The sequence below is a fragment of the Taurulus bubalis genome (assembly GCF_910589615.1).
Source record: "Taurulus bubalis genome assembly, chromosome: 1".
Lineage (NCBI taxonomy): Eukaryota > Metazoa > Chordata > Actinopteri > Perciformes > Cottidae > Taurulus > Taurulus bubalis.
Genome location: NC_136589.1, coordinates 30,957,891 through 30,977,876, shown reverse-complemented (window position 1 = coordinate 30,977,876; position 19,986 = coordinate 30,957,891). Strand labels below are relative to the sequence as shown.

At 37.6% G+C, this 19,986-nt stretch overlaps 1 protein-coding gene across 1 annotated transcript in view; it reads left to right on the top strand.

The window, feature by feature from the left end:
- Positions 1-19,986, top strand: part of LOC306743105 (calsyntenin-2-like) — a gene marked incomplete at its 5' end in the record, with an annotated part of 143,335 nt that overhangs the window by 99,490 nt on the left and 23,859 nt on the right. The window contains 6 exons of the mRNA XM_079225588.1: positions 8,824-9,019; positions 11,308-11,419; positions 11,647-11,743; positions 15,573-15,722; positions 18,517-18,702; positions 19,617-19,874. Coding sequence (XP_079081714.1) covers positions 8,824-9,019; positions 11,308-11,419; positions 11,647-11,743; positions 15,573-15,722; positions 18,517-18,702; positions 19,617-19,874 — 999 coding nt within the window. The remainder of the gene's footprint in view (positions 1-8,823; positions 9,020-11,307; positions 11,420-11,646; positions 11,744-15,572; positions 15,723-18,516; positions 18,703-19,616; positions 19,875-19,986) is intronic.

Genomic DNA, 19,986 nt, shown 5'->3' with positions numbered 1-19,986 from the left:
TGGTCAAAGTAACATGTTAATGATATGCAGAGAGTCTCTCTCCATGCAACAAGCTAGACCTAAATCAGACGTATTGTTGGTTTTACTTCTTATGAAATGTTGTCCACTGAAAGTAGATGGAAAGGGTATTTTCAGCTGTGGCAAACAGCAGGTGACTGTGGAACGGAGGAGGAAGGGAGGAAACAAGAGGGATTGAGATCTGTCAGAGCATGTAAGGTAGTGTTGATGTTAAGAGCTGGATAATTGCTTTCCGCTGTGAAATACGCTACAGAGGAAATAACAAGGAACATGAGAAGGAGAAGATAAGGAAATGGAGGGGGAAACACACTGATATACTCAAGAGGTTAGTAGTGGTATGTATACCTGCATTAGTTATCTCACACACTAGTTAGCTTCTCTTTGTCCTTCCTCCTTTATCTCCTGCAGCTTCTCCTATCCTCTCAGGTTTTAATCCCCCCCTTTGTAACTCTTTGACCTCCGCTGTCCTACATGTCATTGGTGTTCTCCACAATTTCTCTGGTGTTATTTTTTCCATTTGGAAGGGAGCTCTTATGCCCTACCTCAGATTAATTTTGTCTGTGAACAGCCGAAGTGAATAACTAAGCTTTGTGGTCCAACGTTTGATGTACCCTGCGAGACACCACACACAATTTGCACAATTTCCCACTTAACTTGTTCAACAACTTCCTGCCTGCATTTTCTGTTTTCTGTTTACATATTTTTCTTGGGAAATGTGTGGTTAAGCACCTAGCTGAATGTGAGTTATTGCTCAGTCATGCCACTCAACCCCACAATCTTTCAGTCTCAAGTAGCCTTTTATTTAACTGTTCATTGTTGTGTCTGACTTCAGTCACTCAAAACACTCCACTCATTCGTATCGGTAATGAACACTTAGCCAAAAAGCTTTTCAGAGCTTTTCTCTTCAGTATTTAAGTCACACAACTGCATCTTCACACAGTTCAATTAACAGGCAACACTGTCAGCCACAGTTCATCCGATGAATTCTAATCCCACAATTTCAGAGGCTGCAATTAACACTAATTGCATTGCAGACCACCAGAGCCCCCAGCAGAATGAATGTGTTTTGTCTGCGATATTGAATTCTCCTCATTCCTATATTGTGGCGTCAAAGGTTTCAGCGGTCGTTTGATGTAGAAAAGTGTGTGTGCGTCTGTGTATGCGTCTGTGTGAGTGTGTGTGGTTGTCTGTGTGCATTGCCCTCCTGACTGTGTGAGCTGTTGATTTGTCACCCTGAGGTCAAGTGGATAGTGCGACAATCTCCCAAATGCAATTAGGAAGTGGCCGGCTTTCTGAAGGAGCCCAGTGAGGCTGTGATGAATTGCTCCTGCATGTCTCTCTTTAACTGACTGTGAGCCTGCTGCGACTGCGCCGGTCAACAAATGCATGTACCCATGCACACAAACACACACACGCGTTGTGTGAAAACTAGCCTGTTTCATTTCGGACTACCAACAGACTCTTGATAAATCAATGGAGCTTTTTATTTCATTACAGTTTAACTTTTAATTGTGGTGATTTCTGGAGGAGAATTTTTTTTTCTTCTGTTTTTGACAATGTTCAGTCATTGAAACACTTTTCAGGAGATATTTTACTGTTGTAACTTGATTCTGAAGAACTCTATAAAGTATGTGAATGCTGCCTAATGGCTATACCTGCTTTATTTAAATAAAAAACGTTTGCATTTGTTGATATTCAAAGAGTTGGAGACATTTTCTTTTTTTCCAAACATTATGTCATGACTTTTCTAATCAATTAACTTTGTTTCTGGCAATGTGTTTCTTTTTCAGAAGTGTCTTTGATATTAAGTAGTGGAGTAAAGCTTTGAGTGTAGATGTATAAAGACATGTAAGGAAGAAACAAATCTATAGAGACGTCACTGACATTTGAAAACATATCCTTGAGTTAACTGTCTGCCGCTAAGTGTCCTTATCGTGTCCTCATCAACCTTAAGAGAGAACAGAGAAAATCCCAATTAAAGCCAACAGGAGAAAGGCTTAGTGGAAGGCCGTGAACCCTCACTTGTTTTCATCCTCATCTTCCTCTTTCAACCTCACTCACTAAACTAGAAATGCAAAAGTAGAAGGGTGCTTTTTTTCTAATGTTCAGCCATTGAGTCATTTTAACATTTTGAAACACTGCAAGGTTAAAAGCTAATTCAGTATAAAATAGATGTACTATTCATTGTACCAACAACTCAAAGATTCCCTCATTCATGCAGACACAAAATATGTCTTTATGATCGGGTGATCAGTAGAATAGACCTGAGGAATAATCTGAACAAAGTATTGGATTGTGCATGCTCCTGTACTGAGGAGCTTTAATTGAGCAGAGCTCTCGTTCATGTTTTTAGAAAACACCTGTGCTTTTCCCGCTGTGTTGTGAAGTCACTTAAAATATGTTTTCATCTTCTAAACCTATGTTTTATTTTTCTGTTCATATTTCATTTGAGCCTCTCTTTGTAGTAAAAGCTTTGTAAAGCTTTTTTATTTTCATAATCAAAAACGGAAAAAACACTGAAGGGCTCAGTGATGATAAGGTTGATTTTATTGTAGAAAATTGGTTTCTTCTGGTTAACTACTAACGTTGTTTACATGAAATAAAATGCTGTGAACAATATTGTACACAACATAAATACACACGCCACCACAACCATTGTGTTAGTATGATGTTTTTTAGAAAAAATGCATCTATGCATTATATATTAGGAACAACAATCAGTGTAGGAGTCCTCATTCATTAAAGTTTTTTTTTTTAATCTTAAAGGTGTAGTAACATTATTAATATTATTATCAGTTTGGTTTGGATTTATTCAATACTTTTTAATGGCATGAAATTGTGTTGACTCAAATTACAAACACACAACGTGCTCACATAAAGTGAAAGTAATCACAACAACCAAGTGATACAAATTAAAGTATACCAAATGGGATGTAAAAATATCTATACAAATTAAAAACCAAAATCACATATCACACATCAAATTACACTTACATAACATTTTTAAATAAGAACAAATTCAACAACAAATCCTTATTCCTGAAAGAACAAATCAATAAAAACAATTTATCTCAAAAATATGAATTTGGATTATGCAATTATGAACACTGTCCTTTAAAGTACCTGGATAACAATTTAATAGACAAAAAATAAAATGTATTAATCCTTATTTAAAGTAGAATGCATACAATCAAAAGACTACACAGATTAATTTAAATAAATGTCTTCCCTTCAAAACCTTATTCCATATTCTTAGATAATTCTCACATAATACTGTATTGATTAATACATCTGGCCAGTTTATGAATGATGGCATATTTGACCCCCATTTTCAACGACCAGCCTTTTCAGTCTCATGCTGAGCGTTGGGAAACAATAATGCACAGAAGAGTGTTTGTTTAGATTTCTATGAAATCAAGATGAGAAGGTGAGATAACCAAGATGGTTAATCATTAAACAATACATTAAAAAAAATAGTTGACATTATTTCTGACTGCAAAAAGGACTTAGGTTCACCTGAACAATCTAAAGCGATCCAATACAACATCTAAAATAAAACATACTGTCTCTGATATTTAAGTATTACATCGCATTGCATTGCATTGCATTGCATAGCATTAGACTCATACCAACAATACCAAACAATCATATCTAATAAAACTGGAAACTCAGTGTACATGGAACAGCAGGAGCCTAAACATAAAGTCCATATTAGCGCAGTCTGAGGCTGCCGTAAAAATGCAAACACATCCGTCAGTCTGGAGAAAGTTCTGAAGCTATAGAGAGTTGGTTCTCATGTCTAAATTGTCTTTCTTCTGAGAAGTTATCAGGTACAGCTGGAGTTATTAAAGCTCCCGAGCAAGAGAAGACTTATAACACACACCCTTGTTTGCTCATACACAGCCATGTGCTCCACATGCCACTGGGGTATTTAAAGCTTCATGGTGGAAATCTCTTATGTCTACAATAAAATGCACAAAAGATTTAATGATTAAAAAAAATATATATAAATAAAAAAAATATTTTCAATATACTGTTGGTTACCTGATAAATATAAGTGTGTTTTGAACTCTTACCATGGAAAAAACACAGAGCAAAAACCAAGCAAAAGCTGAGTCAATAAAATGTACTTCAGAACTGAAACACTGTAATGAAGCCCTTTACCCTCAAAATATTTTTCATTTTTATCCATTGTGTGTATTTTTGGTGCATAGTTCAGTATGTGTTTTGCATGGAATTAATTTATTAGTGTAGAACTCAATAATAATGTATAATGTGTATGCGTGTGTGGTTGGGGCATATCAGTGTGTCAGTGAGATGAAGTGTAATCTAGTGATTAATTAAACAAGAGGAACAGGAGTGAGTGTGATCTCAGTACTGAGGGCAGGAGAGTTAAGGAATCAGGGCTTAAAACTGCCTGATACTCTGTCTGCTTAGAAACTCACTTTAATCAAGGTCTTACAGTTCCCCTCACCACACACACACACACACACACACACACACACACACACACACACACACACACACACACACACACACACACACACACACACACACACACACACACACATACGGTCAAATCTTGATACTGAAGCTTTTATGTCTAATGCTCTACATAGAGACAGACATATGGGCACAGACACAACAGATGGAGTCACGACAGTATTTGATTAAGAAGAGGAATTAACATGATTGAATTTCCTCTTTCTCTGTTGAGGCTTCACTGAGAAAGAGGGCTCACTGGAGGATTTCAGTACTTTCGAAAGTCACTCCTTAAATGTTGTTGTGCAGGTCACAGAATCACAATCATGATGCAAGGTGATACATCACATGGTAACAGCTAAAAATATACAGAGTAAACACTAATTAGTGAAGTATTTGCTCTTTACTCCAGATATGAATTCAAGGTCTTATTCTTTGCCCTAATTTCTTTCCACTCATGTTCCCCGTGGGTCACATTATTGGACAGCATGACATATTCTTTCGTTTTCATGCTGATGAGACACAATTGCACCTCTCCTTTAACCCAAAGGACTTAAGCAGCCTGTCTATTTTACATAATTGTTTTCTTGGCATCAGGGGCTGAATCACCCAAAACCTCCAGATGAAGACAGCAATTTAAATCACAGGTCCTGACCCCATCTTTTTATACTGTATACTTGGTCTTGCTTGCATTGTAATAAACATGTTGGCGTAGTTATAGTGTGTGTGTTTTTTGCATCAGGTGATCAGCAGAATAGACCTGAGGAATAATCTGAACAAAGTATTGGATTGTGCATGCTCCTGTACTGAGGAGCTTTAATTGAGCAGAGCTCTCGTTCATGTTTTTAGAAAACACCTGTGCTTTTCCCGCTGTGTTGTGAAGTCACTTAAAATATGTTTTCATCTTCTAAACCTATGTTTTATTTTTCTATTCATATTTCATTTGAGCCTCTCTTTGTAGTAAAAGCTTTGTAAAGCTTTTTTATTTTCATAATTAAAAACGGAAAAAACACTGAAGGGCTCAGTGATGATAAGGTTGATTTTATTGTAGAAAATTGGTTTCTTCTGGTTAATTACTAACGTTGTTTACATGAAATAAAATGATGTGAACAATATTGTACACAACATAAATACACACGCCACCACAACCATTGTGTTAGTATGATGTTTTTTAGAAAAAATGCATCTGATGCATTATATATTAGGAACAACATCAGTGTAGGAGTCCTCATTCATTAAAGTTTTTTTTAATCTTAAAGGTGTAGTAACGTTATTAATATTATTATCAGTTTGGTTTGGATTTATTCAATACTTTTTAATGGCATTAAATTGTGTTGACTCAAATTACAAACACACAACGTGCTCACATAAAGTGAAAGTAATCACAACAACCAAGTGATACAAATTAAAGTATAGCAAATGGGATGTAAAAATATCTATACAAATGGCCTTCAGGAAAATATGTCAAGCGGATTCAGCCAATTGGACTTGCACTATATTTGACATAACATTATTTCCACCCCTTTAAAAACATTCTTGCATATAAAACAATTAAGTGTAAGCAATTGTTAAATCCAACAAATAAAAAAAAATAAAAAAAACATTTAAGAAATGAAACGCTCTGTCAACTACTGTTTCTTCCGGTAGGAATAGATAAATTAGTTTTGGCTCCGTGTGACAATGTTGTGGAGTATCATTTTCTCATTAGCAGCTTTCATCTTGTCCTTTTCCATTAAATTGGCAATTTAACATCCTGTGAAATACATGTTCCCTGACAGCTTGATATTTTCTGTCAATCTAGTTTATGCCACTCAAGCTTTCTATGGAGTACCATCTATTTTAGAGGAAATTAATATCAAATATTTTTTTGCTGACTCTTCCGCATTGCTCTCAATCTGCCATTGCAACAGGCCAACTCCCCAAAGCAAAAATCTATGATGCTTACTTTGAAAAGTGACCCCTTTCCCTTGTGACGTATAGGGCAAAAGATTAGACTTCACTTCGTTCATACACCACAACAGGGTGACATTTTAGTGTTCCCTCTGGTTGGAGCTGGTGAGAAGCAAACTGTGGCAGGAAAGAAAGTGTGCATTTATGTGCCTAAAGTGCACATTTGCTGACACAGTTGGAATCCATCGAAAATTTCTGTCATTTCTATTTACATATACATTGGCACATCACATTCCTCCTCATGTCTCTCTCCATCCATTCTTTTGCTCAGTTTGTTCGTACAGGCAGGTTCAAGACCATGCTTATCGCCTGTTTATTATTACTTTTCTAGACAAACTGTCCACATCACATTCCACAGCCATATTGGAGACATTTTCATCTTGATGACAAACCGTAACCAACCTTAAAGAGGCCAATACGAGGGCCAGGCATCTTGAAAATTGGTTGGGGATCAACCCTTGAAGCCCACTCTGCTTGTCAGCATCATTATTTAACCAAGAAGGGGGTGTGAACAGTTGAATCAGGTTAAAAAGAAGTCAGAGAGAGAAAATAAAATACTTTGCACATGACAGTGGGACATTAAGACAAGGGGGGACAGAAGTGAAAAGAAGCCAGTGGCGTTGTCACTTTGTCTTTGTGTTTGTCAGTGGGGTTTAAGCATTCCCTTATCTGGAAAGCTTTTTGTTGCCGCTATGTCCCACTATGTTCTGAGCGATATCAGCCAGCAGAGGGTAAGAGCGCTGCAGCTTTTTGTTCCCTGTTCCCTGAAATGGGAATGAACTCCACAGATGACTCAAGACCCACAACCATGATCGACACACAGAAACACACACACACATGTTCGGCACACAGTGCGTACAATAGAGCACTCTGCGGACACGACAAATTCAATCTTTTGTTGAGCTGGCACAGTTTGACACATATCAGAAATTTGTTTTCTCCTCACTACACCCCAGGAGCTACGTATATACTGTGTTTTTGTGAGCAGCTCATGCTGACAAAGATCACTGCGTCCAGCAATGAGACTTGGACTAAAATGTAAAGTGCTTTAAAGAGAATGTCAGCATTGTGTATTTTTTAGCTTATGACCCATAGTTCCATTGAACTTCAATTATCTGGTAGCTATGGGTTTGAGAAAATCACAGGGAGACAAAACAAAACTTCAAATATATACAGTGTATATATATATATATATATATATATATATATATATATATATATATATATATATATATATATATATATACTCACAAAAGCTTTTACCAGTATTGTGTTGTTGCTGGTAGCAGATTTAATAAATCATTATTAATTAATATAATTAATAATGATTTATAAACTCATAAATAAATTAGTATAAATAAATTACTACAAAAGAATGATGTCACTCAGTTTACGCCATAAGCCACCATTAGGTTACTAACAGAATTTAACAAAGGATTACATTTTGGACGCCACCCAATTTTATAAAAATAGGGAACATTTTGAGATTTGATATTAAGCCATTAAATGTCACCTCAGGGTTGCTACAGAGTTCTTCTCAAGGTGTGCATGGACCTATTATTTCCTATACACTCAAATAAAATGAACAAGTTCTTTATAAATGAAATATGTATTTGACTAACTACATAACTAAACTACTAAACAAAAAATAAATGCATAAACTATAAAATAAACAAAATGAATGAATGAAGAATATGATGAACAGTACAATGAATAACAATGGACATCACCTAAATGAAAGGATTACATGTGACCAGGTAGAATCAATGACTCATATCATTGACTGTTTAATTATATTCGTCGATCGAAGTTTTACATTGAATTAAGTTCAAATAATTTATGCAGTTGGAGCGTAGTTCTGCCAACGTCCAGAGTCGAGGAGAGGAGTAGAGGTAGAAGCTGACGTCGTCTTTCTTTATCTTCTTGAGTAAGGGGGTGCAGTTTTATGACAGGAAGAGAAAAAACACTTATTTAATTCAACCTTATTTTACCGAATGAATACTAGTTCCTTACATAGTCTTTTTAATTCTTCCATATTGGAAATGTGTGCAATCTCAGCTCAGTTTATAATGTCTCGGTAAGGGTCCGCTACACCAGCAATGTCATGAAAGAAATTAATGAATGATTAGTCCAGATTAGTCCAGTTATTGAAAATGTTTCCAATGTTTGTTTTTTAGATGTTCAAGCAGTGTCAATCTGAAATTAGGGGCAGTCTCACACTGTGTCTCTCACACAGTGTGATTCTTGTTGCGCTGACTGCCTTCATGTGAATCATCCTGAGTTTCTGTGTAGAACTAAAACAACAACGGTGGTATCTCTGTTACTGTAAAATAACACATCCCATAATGTATGCATCTTTCCATGTCTTTTTAGGGGAGATTTGTGCCTTTAAGATCTATGGTCAGGATGCTCCATTTGAGGCAGTGGTGTTGAATCGCACATCAGGAGAGGGAGTCCTGCGGGCCAGTGGCTCTGTGGACTGTGAGAGCCAGAAAGAGTATACCTTCATTATCCAGGCCTATGACTGTGGGGCCGGACCCAGCGGGGCCGACTGGAAGAAATCCCACAAGTGAGTCAACCACTGTTTGTTCATGTTTTGTGGGTGTGTTTAGTTTAGCTGTCAATACAACAGATCTGTGTGTTTTTCTGCCCAAACAATGGCTTTCTGCGTTCTGTCCCGGTGTATTGGGAGTGACAGACATACTGTATCTCAGTGAAGAGTTAACTTCTTTTTCTCTTCATGTCAGGCATACGGTATGTTATTCTATCTATTTAATTGATCTATTTGTGTCCAAATATGAACAACACTGTCCTGTCTTTAATATACAGCATGTGTATAGTATGTGTCCACATTTTCTATTGTCCAACAAAAAAACATTTAACAGACGTATTGTAATTGTATTGGTGGATTTACAAAATAACAAAAATATGTTACAGTATATTCCAATTTAATACACTTGCCTTTCAACAAATTATTTGTGTCTTTGCACATTGCTTTGCACATTGTGACCTTATTAACACTTCCCCCATCGACTATTTGACATGTTTGTGTCTCTTTCTTTCTTTAACTTTCTTTAGGCTGCCTAAAAACTGGTAATTGTCAGACCCGGTATTAAAGCTGTCAAACACTGCTAATTATTATTTATTTTTGAATGATTCACTTGTTTTGTTGTCAGAATAATTCTGACTTAAAGTGGGCGGACAAAGTAACAGAAAGATGACTTATAAAAAATAGTATCTCAAAAGGCAGCTGCATAAATTACTCATATTTAGTTATTAAGTTCTCAGAAAATTCTGAGAACATGATAAACAATTTTTATAAATTGAGCTTTACCAACACTATTATAGACTGCATTAAACTGAGGTTACTGATGTATTTTCTACCTGCTTTATACAAATTAATATTCAAATATTCGATGAATCCAATTTCATATAATATATTAATGTAATATTCAAATCACTTACCTTTAATCATTTTCAAGCATGACTCAAATGGATCTGAATGTGTTGACACAACTACAAAGTTGTCAAAAGTGATTTGTTCACCTGTGGTTTTAGGACCCTGCTTCAGAGAGGACTGGGTTGGAAACCATGATTCCTGAATGTGTCATCTTGGGCAAAGATTACAACAACATCCCTTATACAATAATCCCTCCCTTTAGGTTGATTATTAATTTAGAAACTAACTTTTATATTGTGGAAAATTACCTTAAATCTACAATTAGATATAGTGTCTGCTGTTTCTAAGTTCTCTTTTCCCCAAGATCTCTCAGTACTGCAGCAGTGACAGCTGAGACTTGTAGTTCTGTTCTCAGGATATGTCCCACTAATGACCCATCAATATGAAGTGTGTCTTTATGTGTGCGGGACAGTGCTATGTGAATGAGATTGACAGACAGGCAGAATGGCATTGACAGCAGCAAATCAAACACTCTGGTCCTTCAGTCAGAGACAAGGGGCTTCAAAATAGGCTGCTGCAGGCTTGGTACTAAAAGGAGGATGAGAAAGGTATACATTTATCAGCTCAGGGATCTGTGATGAATTTCACCATTGGATGATGAATGACAAGAAGTGTACGTGTGTAAGAGTGTGACATTATCACAGCATGACATTCTAAATAGGCCTCATTAAGCTAATGTCATTAATTAGCCAGATGTGCTTCTTCAGTTCTTCAGTTGTTGTCAGCGAAGGTCACCGGGAGAGAAAATGTCATGATATGATCTGAATTATTGCTCCATTTCTATACTTAGGTGCACAAATGTTATCAAGAGTGTAAAGTTAATAATATCGGTTTCTTCTAGCAGATGAGATTGGGTCTTTATGTGTGTGTTTGCATCGGACTAGGAGGAAAGGAGCTGGTACCAACTAATACCTTGAAAAACAATATGGCTTTGCAGGATCTGCGGTAGATGAGCTTGTGTCAGTTGGCATGCCTTAAGTAACAGTTCGATTGACATTAGATGATAATTGGACCTAATTTCCCAAAGAAATACCAATAAACAAGACCTCATGGGAAATACCTTTTAATCACTCTCTTTTCAATCATGTTTTTCAGAAAGAATCTATTTTCCCGACAAGCAAAGGAATTGTTTTCCTCTCACGCTCTTCTGCCTTCAACTAAGCACCGTTCTTAAGATAAACAGTGAAATACTTTAGTTCTCAATTAATTTTAATGATCCCTAATGACTGAAAGAGATTTTTCCTTCTCTCCACTCTACCATCCTCCATCCATCTCTTATTTCCCTCTGTCCTTTCTTTACCTTTTCTCCATCAATCATTTCCACTCCACTTTCTTTGCATCCTTCCTACTGTGCTCCCTCCCTGCTCCCTCTTTCTTTCATTCCTTCCTCCACTCAGGGCGGTGGTTCACATCCAGGTGGATGATGTCAATGAGTTCTGCCCCGTGTTTCGGGAGCCACTTTACAAGGCATCGGTAACAGAGGGCAAAATCTACGACAGCATTTTGCAGGTATTTAGATATTATGTATTAAAGTAAGCATTATTTAGTTCGCTCTGTTATATTGTGCATCATTGTTGTATTGTTCCAATCACCCTGACATACCAATGTGCAGTTTAGAAAGGATTAATGATTACACCAAAAAATAATTTGATTGAACATTTGAGATATTGGTATTGTTTTTAGTCTATTTAGTGTTGGTCAAGAACTGGGAGGAAACGTACTGTTATAATTTGCAGGTGGAAGCTTGGGACCAAGACTGTTCACCACAGTACAGCCAGATCTGCAACTATGAGATTGTCACGGCAGGGACGCCATTTGCAATAGACCGCAATGGTAAGTGTGTGTGTGTGTGTGTGTGTGTGTGTGTGTGTGTGTGTGTGTGTGTGTGTGTGTGTGTGTGTGTGTGTGTGTGCGTGTGTGCGTGTGTGCGTGTGTGTGTGTGTGCATTTATGTGTGTTTGAACCTGGCTTGGCTGAAGGAGAGACTGGACTGTAGTTATAAATGATGTGATTAGGTATGAAGTGTGTGTCATAGGGAGAGGGGAAACTAGGATAGCACAGCGAGAGTCAGTTGGCGTGCCCGGAGGCTTTATTTTTGGGAAGTTTTTATAAAATGAAAGTACATTGAAGGGCCACTAATTATGTCACACACACACACACACACACACACACACACACACACACACACACACACACACACACACACACACACACACACACAATTGTACAGCAGGTCATCTTTAAAGGTTCTCTAAATGCGACATTCAGAGCATTAATACAGCAGCAAACAACTATTTGCTATGTAAAGATATAGTGGATTAATGTCGACCTGAGCAAATATAGAAGTCACTCTTCCTTTGTTTGTGTTGTAATCCAAGCTTCTCTTGTCCTTTGTTGACATGGCCGGGCCAGTTTATGAGTGTGCCACACTGGTTATGGCCGCCCGCTGCATTGTTCTCATACTGATGGAGTAGCACCCATTCTCCAGTTCCCCCTCAAGAAATCACTGCTGTATATTTTACCAATCATTTACTGTGTTAAAACAGCCCGAACAGCCCAAACAGCATGGTAAATGTCTCGGTGAAAGTAGAATGTTTCAGTCATCTGAATCTTGTATGAACAAGTCTCTACTAAAGAATACATGACCAATGCTGAGACGACTGAATCTGGAGCAAACAATGAATATACCAACTTTATGTAAAGAAAAGAATTCCATGAATAATTATATTAAGTCTAGGTTTGTTAGTGCTGGATGATGAACAATTTATTTAATCAGTATGTACAGTAGCACTGCACCAGTCTTATTTGTATGGATGTACACCAAACCCCAGATAAAAATGAATAACAATAATGTTGTGATCCTTGAAGGAGCTTTTTCATCAGTGGATATTGTAGCTCAAAAGTTACTCACCAAAGATGCATCTTCAGTTTTGACAGCTTCTTCTTTTATTTTTTTATTTCCTTTTGTTCGTTTGTGGCTTTACACCAGTCCTTGTGGACTGGGGGAGAGTGCTTTATTTCTGATTGAGAGCTATTCTGAGCACATCTGCCTATATAAAATTCCAGCTTTTGGATTTGCGCTGCCTCCTCGTTGAGCTTCCACATTCACGCAGTGCTGATCTGAGTGCAGCGTAATCGAGACTGACGAGAGACTGGAGGGCTTTGTGTGTGTGTGTGTGTGTGTGTGTGTGTGTGTGTGTGTGTGTGTGTGTGTGTGTGTGTGTGTGTGTGTGTGTGTTCAATTCTACCAATAGATCAGACAGAAGTACACATCTTTATTATTTCTTAAAACATTTTTTTTTCAGAATTTCGATGTGGTTGTTTACACAGTGGATTCTAGCAAATTGAGCATCTATTTGCTATGTTTTGATTACATATATAATTAACTTTGCCAACATACTTTAAATTTAGATTTAGATACATACAATACATGCAGGGTTGATCGTATTGCTAAAATCTAATTATTTTGCTTTTAATTCTCTTTTGCTGACATTGGTGTAATTGCAACGGGGTTGCTGCCAGTGTAGACACAACTGCAATTCAGGATGCCTTTTCATTCTCACACATACTCTGTATTTTCCCACATGGAGGGTTAACAGCTCATATTTTTGGAACATAATACAATTAATACCTTGTTAAGACTATCGCAAGTGCTGCTGACCCAGATATGAAGCATTTTTGTTTATATCTTTCTATTTTACCTGTTTGTGATGTGAGGGAATGCAGTGTTCTCTGATGCCATGAGTGAGATGTCTCACAGTAAGCTAAACTTTAGCAATTTCCCCCTAGAGCCACGTAAGTCATTATGTAACTATGTTCACAAGTTGAGTAGAACTCCTTGAGACAAACTGAACGTCATGTCTATAATTGGTGTCTCTTTAATAACTATCAGGAAATTAAGAAAATGGTGGGCAGTGGGCTCCATAGACCCAGAGAGAAAGACGTATGAGGGAGCCTGCAAATGAACCAAGAAGAGTAAAATATATTTTTTAATTTAAATGTTCTTACCTGTTGAAAAAGTGGCATGTTGAAATTCCATACCTTAACTGTTACTGTTTTTCACACCAGTTTTGGTTTAATACTCATTGTAGGTGATGTATGTTTGTTTGACTCTGACCTCATCACCTTTCTCCCTCTGACATTTCAAGATCATCTCTTCTCTTGTCTGTACTGCTGTGCTCTGAATTGATCACTGCTCACTGCTCACTGCAACTCCTTTCCTCTGGCCTCCCCTCTTTTTCTCTCTTTTCATCTTTTCTGCTCTACCCTCAGCAAAAGCCACCAGAGTGACAGTCAAGCCTCCAGATGCAAACAACAAAAATATCTTCAGTTTTCCTCATAGGTCTGCAAACGGACTGTGAATGACTAAACTAAGAACACGGAATTGCTTTGAGACCTGCTGTTTATCTTGGGTATCTTTATCTGTCTCACATATAAATTACGTGTTTAATCATTAAGTGGAAAAAAATGTAGTCTTGTATTTTTTCTGCTTCGATGTTGCTGTTGCAACCAGCAGCTCAATCTCTTTAAAGAGACTATGAACTGCATTGCTGCATTGTAAACACTTTTGCTCGGTCAGTAAAACATACTGTAGGATTGTTGCAAACAGTCTTCCTTGGGTGTAATCCCTAGTGAATCGATAGCCACGTAATATTTTTTTCACACTTGCTGGGCTCCTCAAAACATGTATAAGGGACGGGGGGGACAGGGGGTTAATACTAGTCCCATGCTATTAGGGCTTAAGGCATCCAATGTCAAGTAATCAATGACATACACAGGAGTCTCACTCTTCTCCTCTTTCTCTCTCTAAGTCTGTGTGTGTGTGTGTGTGTGTGTGTGTGTGTGTTTGTGTGTGTGTGTGTGTGTGTGTGTGTGTTTGTGTGCGTGTGTGTGTGTGTGTGTGTGTGTGTGTGTGTGTGTGTGTGTGTGTGTGTGTGTGTGTGTGAGTGAGTGAGTGAGTGTGTGAGTGTGTGTGTTGTCTACTTCTGACAAATAGCCAACCCAAACCTTGGTGGCTACAGTTAAATAGTCCTCACTCCCCCTGAGGCCACTCTCAGGAAGCAAGATTAGTGGGTTACTGTACCTGATATTAAACTTTGGATTCAACTGATCACATAAAACCAGCTCACATGCCCATAGTATCTTATACTGCAAAGCTAACATGCTTGAGCAAGTTCTTTGAAATATGTAAACAGTCTACAAAGGAACTACTGCAATCAGTGCTCTGGTTATATGAAGTCACCATCCCTTTCGGGATCTTGATGTGTGCCACTTGTCCACATTGTTATTGTAACAATTTCTTCATATGACTACCTAAGGTACTTTCAATAATATATTAACATTACTGTATGCTACTTAAAGTTACTGTGAAAGTTACTGTGTATGTGTTTTAACTGGTTTTTATACAGTCTCGATGTAATACTGATGCTTCTAAATGACCTACATACTGTAAGTAAAACCGACAGCATGAGAGAAGATTAGATAGTTATTCTTATTGCTTGTTGACGGTGCTTCAATAAATACAAATACTTTTTTTTAATGCAAAGTCAGTTTCAATTACTGCTCAGTGGGAAGTGTTTCTTGCTTTATTATTGTCAAATAAGCATAACCATTCTTCCCTTTATCAGTGAATTGTATTTTCTCTTTGTATTTGTGTCCTTCAGGAAACATCCGAAACACAGAGCGGCTGAGCTATGACAAGCAGCAGAGCTACAAGATTATGGTGACGGCCTTTGACTGCGGTCAGAAGAGAGCAAAGGAGGATGTGGCTGTGCATATTGATGTCAAGCCTGTCTGCAAACCCGGATGGCAAGGTCAGAGATAAAGAAACAACGACTGAAATATTTTCAAAATGCATACATTTTCCTTGTAATAACAGCCATAAATGTACGTATTACTTTACTGGTATATAGTGCACTGATATTATGTTTAAAGAAACTTAAATGTAAAGCAGTACTAACAAAATTGAAGCAGACAAAGCAGTATTTTAGCATATCCTTTCCCTCAGGGGAATTCAAATCTCATTTTAGAGTGAACGTCTCTCGAGGAAATCAGAAGACCTGAACAAAAACCTCCAGAGGGAAAGATGGAAAGTTGACTGGAGTGTGTGTTTTTCCCCCTTCTTAAACATGGTAGCAGCTTGGCATTCGAGCCAGCCCGTCTACCTTGCTGCTTCACCTGTCAGCACTGACAGCATCTCAGGAGTCAAGCTCACACAGGAATGAAAGAGGGAGACAGAGAGAGATAAGAGTGGGAAAGGAGGAAGAAAGAAATCAACAAAGAGTTGAATGAACAGGCAACTCAGGGGAGGAAATAGAGAAATAAACTTGTAGTGAAGGACAGAGGTGATGGTTATTTTTTACAATCTTCAGTTAGAAAAACCCAGTCTACTGCAAAGCTGTGCTTCATTATATAAAAGCATGTGCAACAGTAAGTAGTGCCGTTTAAATCCATGACCAAATCCCCTAAACAGTTTCATTCATTCCATCATATTATTATAAAGCTCCAAGAGCAACTGAGCCAAGAATCATACAAAACAACTCTTGTTTATTCATGAACAAAATTGTTATTTGCCAAATTCTACATGCACTGAGACCACGTGGAGGGTGTTTGTTTTGTTGCCATTTTAAGCCTGTATTAAAGACAAGAAAGAAAGGAGAGAGAAATACAACAAATGTTCCCGGCCAGACTCAAAACAGAGATGTGGTTCAATAGTGGCGTTTTAACCCCAGAGCTAAATGGGCTCTCCATGTGGATCTAGTAAGTGTTGCTGTGTCATGCCATTCAATTTTAGGCAATAGTGTACAAAATCTGTATTGCTCAAACTGTAAAAAAAAAAATATATATATATATATATATATATATATATATATATATATATATATATATATATATATACATAATTGTGTGTTATGACAAGACAAGATAATTTAGAAGAAAAATGACATCTGACTAAGCCTATTGTTACAGAAAAGATCCATTAGTTCAAAGAGAGCACTTACTGAAAATGATGTGAATGCCAGTTGTTTAGGCTTTGGGTACACTCATTGAAGGAAATGTCAGTGCACATCACAGAGGGGGTGCAGAGAGCGAGTTTAGGGTTGAGAAAGTTGTCTGAAATGACATTCAACTTGAAGTGAATGTCATCTTCATGGACAGCAGAGGAGCCACTGGTTTTGGCACAGTAGGCCGAACAAAGAAATAATGTAAGAATATAAAGGAAATGTGCAGATCCAGATGGTACCACGGGCTATCGACACTGAGCATGACTATCACAAGGAAAACTTGCTATCATACCCTGCTAACATCATCATTAATGTTGAGCTGCTGAGGGTGAATGTAACCCTCAGCAGCTCAATGCCTTGGATAAAACATCAAGTCTTTTGTACACAACCTTATATATTGTCTGTGTGTAAAGGTCAGCAGTTATTTTGTGGCTCTTTTTTTTAAGAAGGCTCCCCGGCATAAACAGAGGCTTAAAAACGTCTTGCTTCACCTCACCTCTCACTCCTCGCCTACCTGGTAGCAGTTTGCTTCTCCTTTTGTCTCAGGAGACATGATATCATATTCTGTAGGCTTGTTAAGAGTGTCCAGGTGTCCACCTACACACACAAACACACAATAATTCTTGTGAATTCCTTTCACCAATGCGATTCAAAGGTAATCAAAGTATAACACCTGGCAGCAGGACTGACAGTTACAAGGAGGCCAGCACCTCTTTCTACCAGGCCTGTCATGTTACTGGCCCTTTCAGTCTCCCTTTGACTTGACACAGGGCAAGAAAGGCTCAAGCCTGTGTGGATAGCTGTCCTTCATTCAAGACCCACATGCTCATTATGAAACAACTACAGAAAAACATAAACATTATTTCCTAAATTTCCCTGGACAGCTGTAACAATAGAAAAGACAGCGATGTTAGCAACAAGACTTATGTGGGTCCTACAGTAAACAGTGTTTAAAGATATAAAAATATGCTAAAATGGTTGTGTCTATCACTTGAAATGCAAGTACATATACATACTATAAATGAGGTAACATTGTTATTGTTATTATGTTGTCCCGACATATTTTGTCTTTCTTTCAATTTTAAGATACAACATTTAAAAAAAATATTGCCAAACAATGAGAAATTTAGTTTATTGTTACACCAAGTGGAAGGTTAGTGGTGAGCCTGTAATTGGTTTAGAGAAAGCAAACGTTTAAAACTGTCTGAAGACAGAACATAGATAGCCCTTCCCACCATCAAATAGCTAGCAAGTACTGTTTCTTAAAATATGTGAGGTTGAGTACAAAGTTGGGTGTACAATTGCAAGAGACAGGTTAAACAGATTTATCATGATGGGTAGAAATAGTAAACTTTGTTGTCACACCACAATGAAACCACAACCAACAAGAAAATAACGCATAGATGCCCGAGTGTGTATGCACAATCAAATGGGGGTGAGACTGATATAGACATCAGGTATCATCTCACATATATTAAGATTTCTTTTATCAAGTGTTTCCTACGTGATACCAAGTCATCTGTACTGGTAACATTTAACACTACTGACATAACTAAATGAAATACTTACTCCATAAACAACAAACACATTTTGGTTCTTAAAGGTTGGAACAAGCGGGTGGACTATGAGCCCGGGACTGGCAGCAGGCAGCTGTTTCCCAAGATGCACATAGAAACGTGTGGAGGTCCTCTGTCTAGCGTGAAGGCGATGTTAGAGCTACAGACCAATCACATCGGGAAGGGCTGTGATCGGGAAACATACTCTGAGAAGTCTCTGCAAAAACTCTGTGGTAAGTATACAGAAAGAGAAGAAGAAGAAGAAGAGAGAAAATGCATTATTTTAAGAAGGAGAAGTTCCATGAAATAGTGAGGTACTATTTAAGACTCTTGGACTATGAGAGAGCAAAGGGTAGTCATAATAATGACAGACAAGGAACAATTTTATTCAAAAAAGAAATTACCTCTTGACATCTTAGCCTCAGCAGTTTATAAATATGCCAATCTCTGGTGTGCTAGTTCAATCCTCGAGACTAATTTGAAATAATTGTTTTATTTTAAATTAAATTCCCAAACGCCATCCCAAACTGTGACGTCCTCATTTTTGCTTCCCATGGTTTTGCACTGTAGCAGACAGTATATAGCACAACAAACTGAATATTCCTGTTGATTGATTAGAATTATTTATTTTTTTCTGAAAAAATAAAAGATTTTTGTGCATGTGTTTTCATATTTTTCCTCATCAGAATTTAAACATCTAAAAAAAAAGTCTTGATTAGCAATTTGTCAATATGTCACACAAGCCAGTAATTTATAGATGTAAGTTGTTGATTATACTATGTCTTGTAAAATTACCAAGTTACTTTTGATGTGAGTGAGGGGAATACAGTATAGGGCCAGCATGACTCTTATTTTGATTGAGTACATGGTACATGGTGGCAAAAGTAAGTGTTATGTAAGTAATTTCACTTAGTAGCCGTGTTGTGTGACATGAGCCACAACAAATAGCCAGTAATATCAGATTACAACAGATATATTCACCATTTCTAAATATTCATTCTGACATGAACAAACAACATTAGGTCATGAACTGATATATGTTGACTTTTGGGAGGAAAAAGAAATCTCCAGAGAACCAGTTTCCCTGCAGGTTGCTACTCTGTGCAGGCACCTTGACAGTGTTGTATCATGTGATTGACACATCCAGGTGCAGCATCAGGCAGCACTGACCTCCTTCCTGCCCCCAGCCCTTCCACAAACTGGACGGCATCTCTGCTGACTGACAGTAGCCGCGACAGCGACCTCATCTACAGATTCGACGGACATCAGGCTGCTAATGTTCCAGATCACGTGGTGTCCCAAAACCTGACAGACCAGTTCACCATAGCAACATGGATGAAACACGGGCCCAGTGCAGCACTCAGATCTGAGAAGGAAACCTTACTGTGTAACTCTGACAAGACTGGTGAGGAAACGATGTATCACATGCTCAATCTTAAGAAGTATATTTACATCGTCTAACATTATGGAGAGTGAAAATTGAATACTTGAATAACAAATTGACATTGAGTTTATAT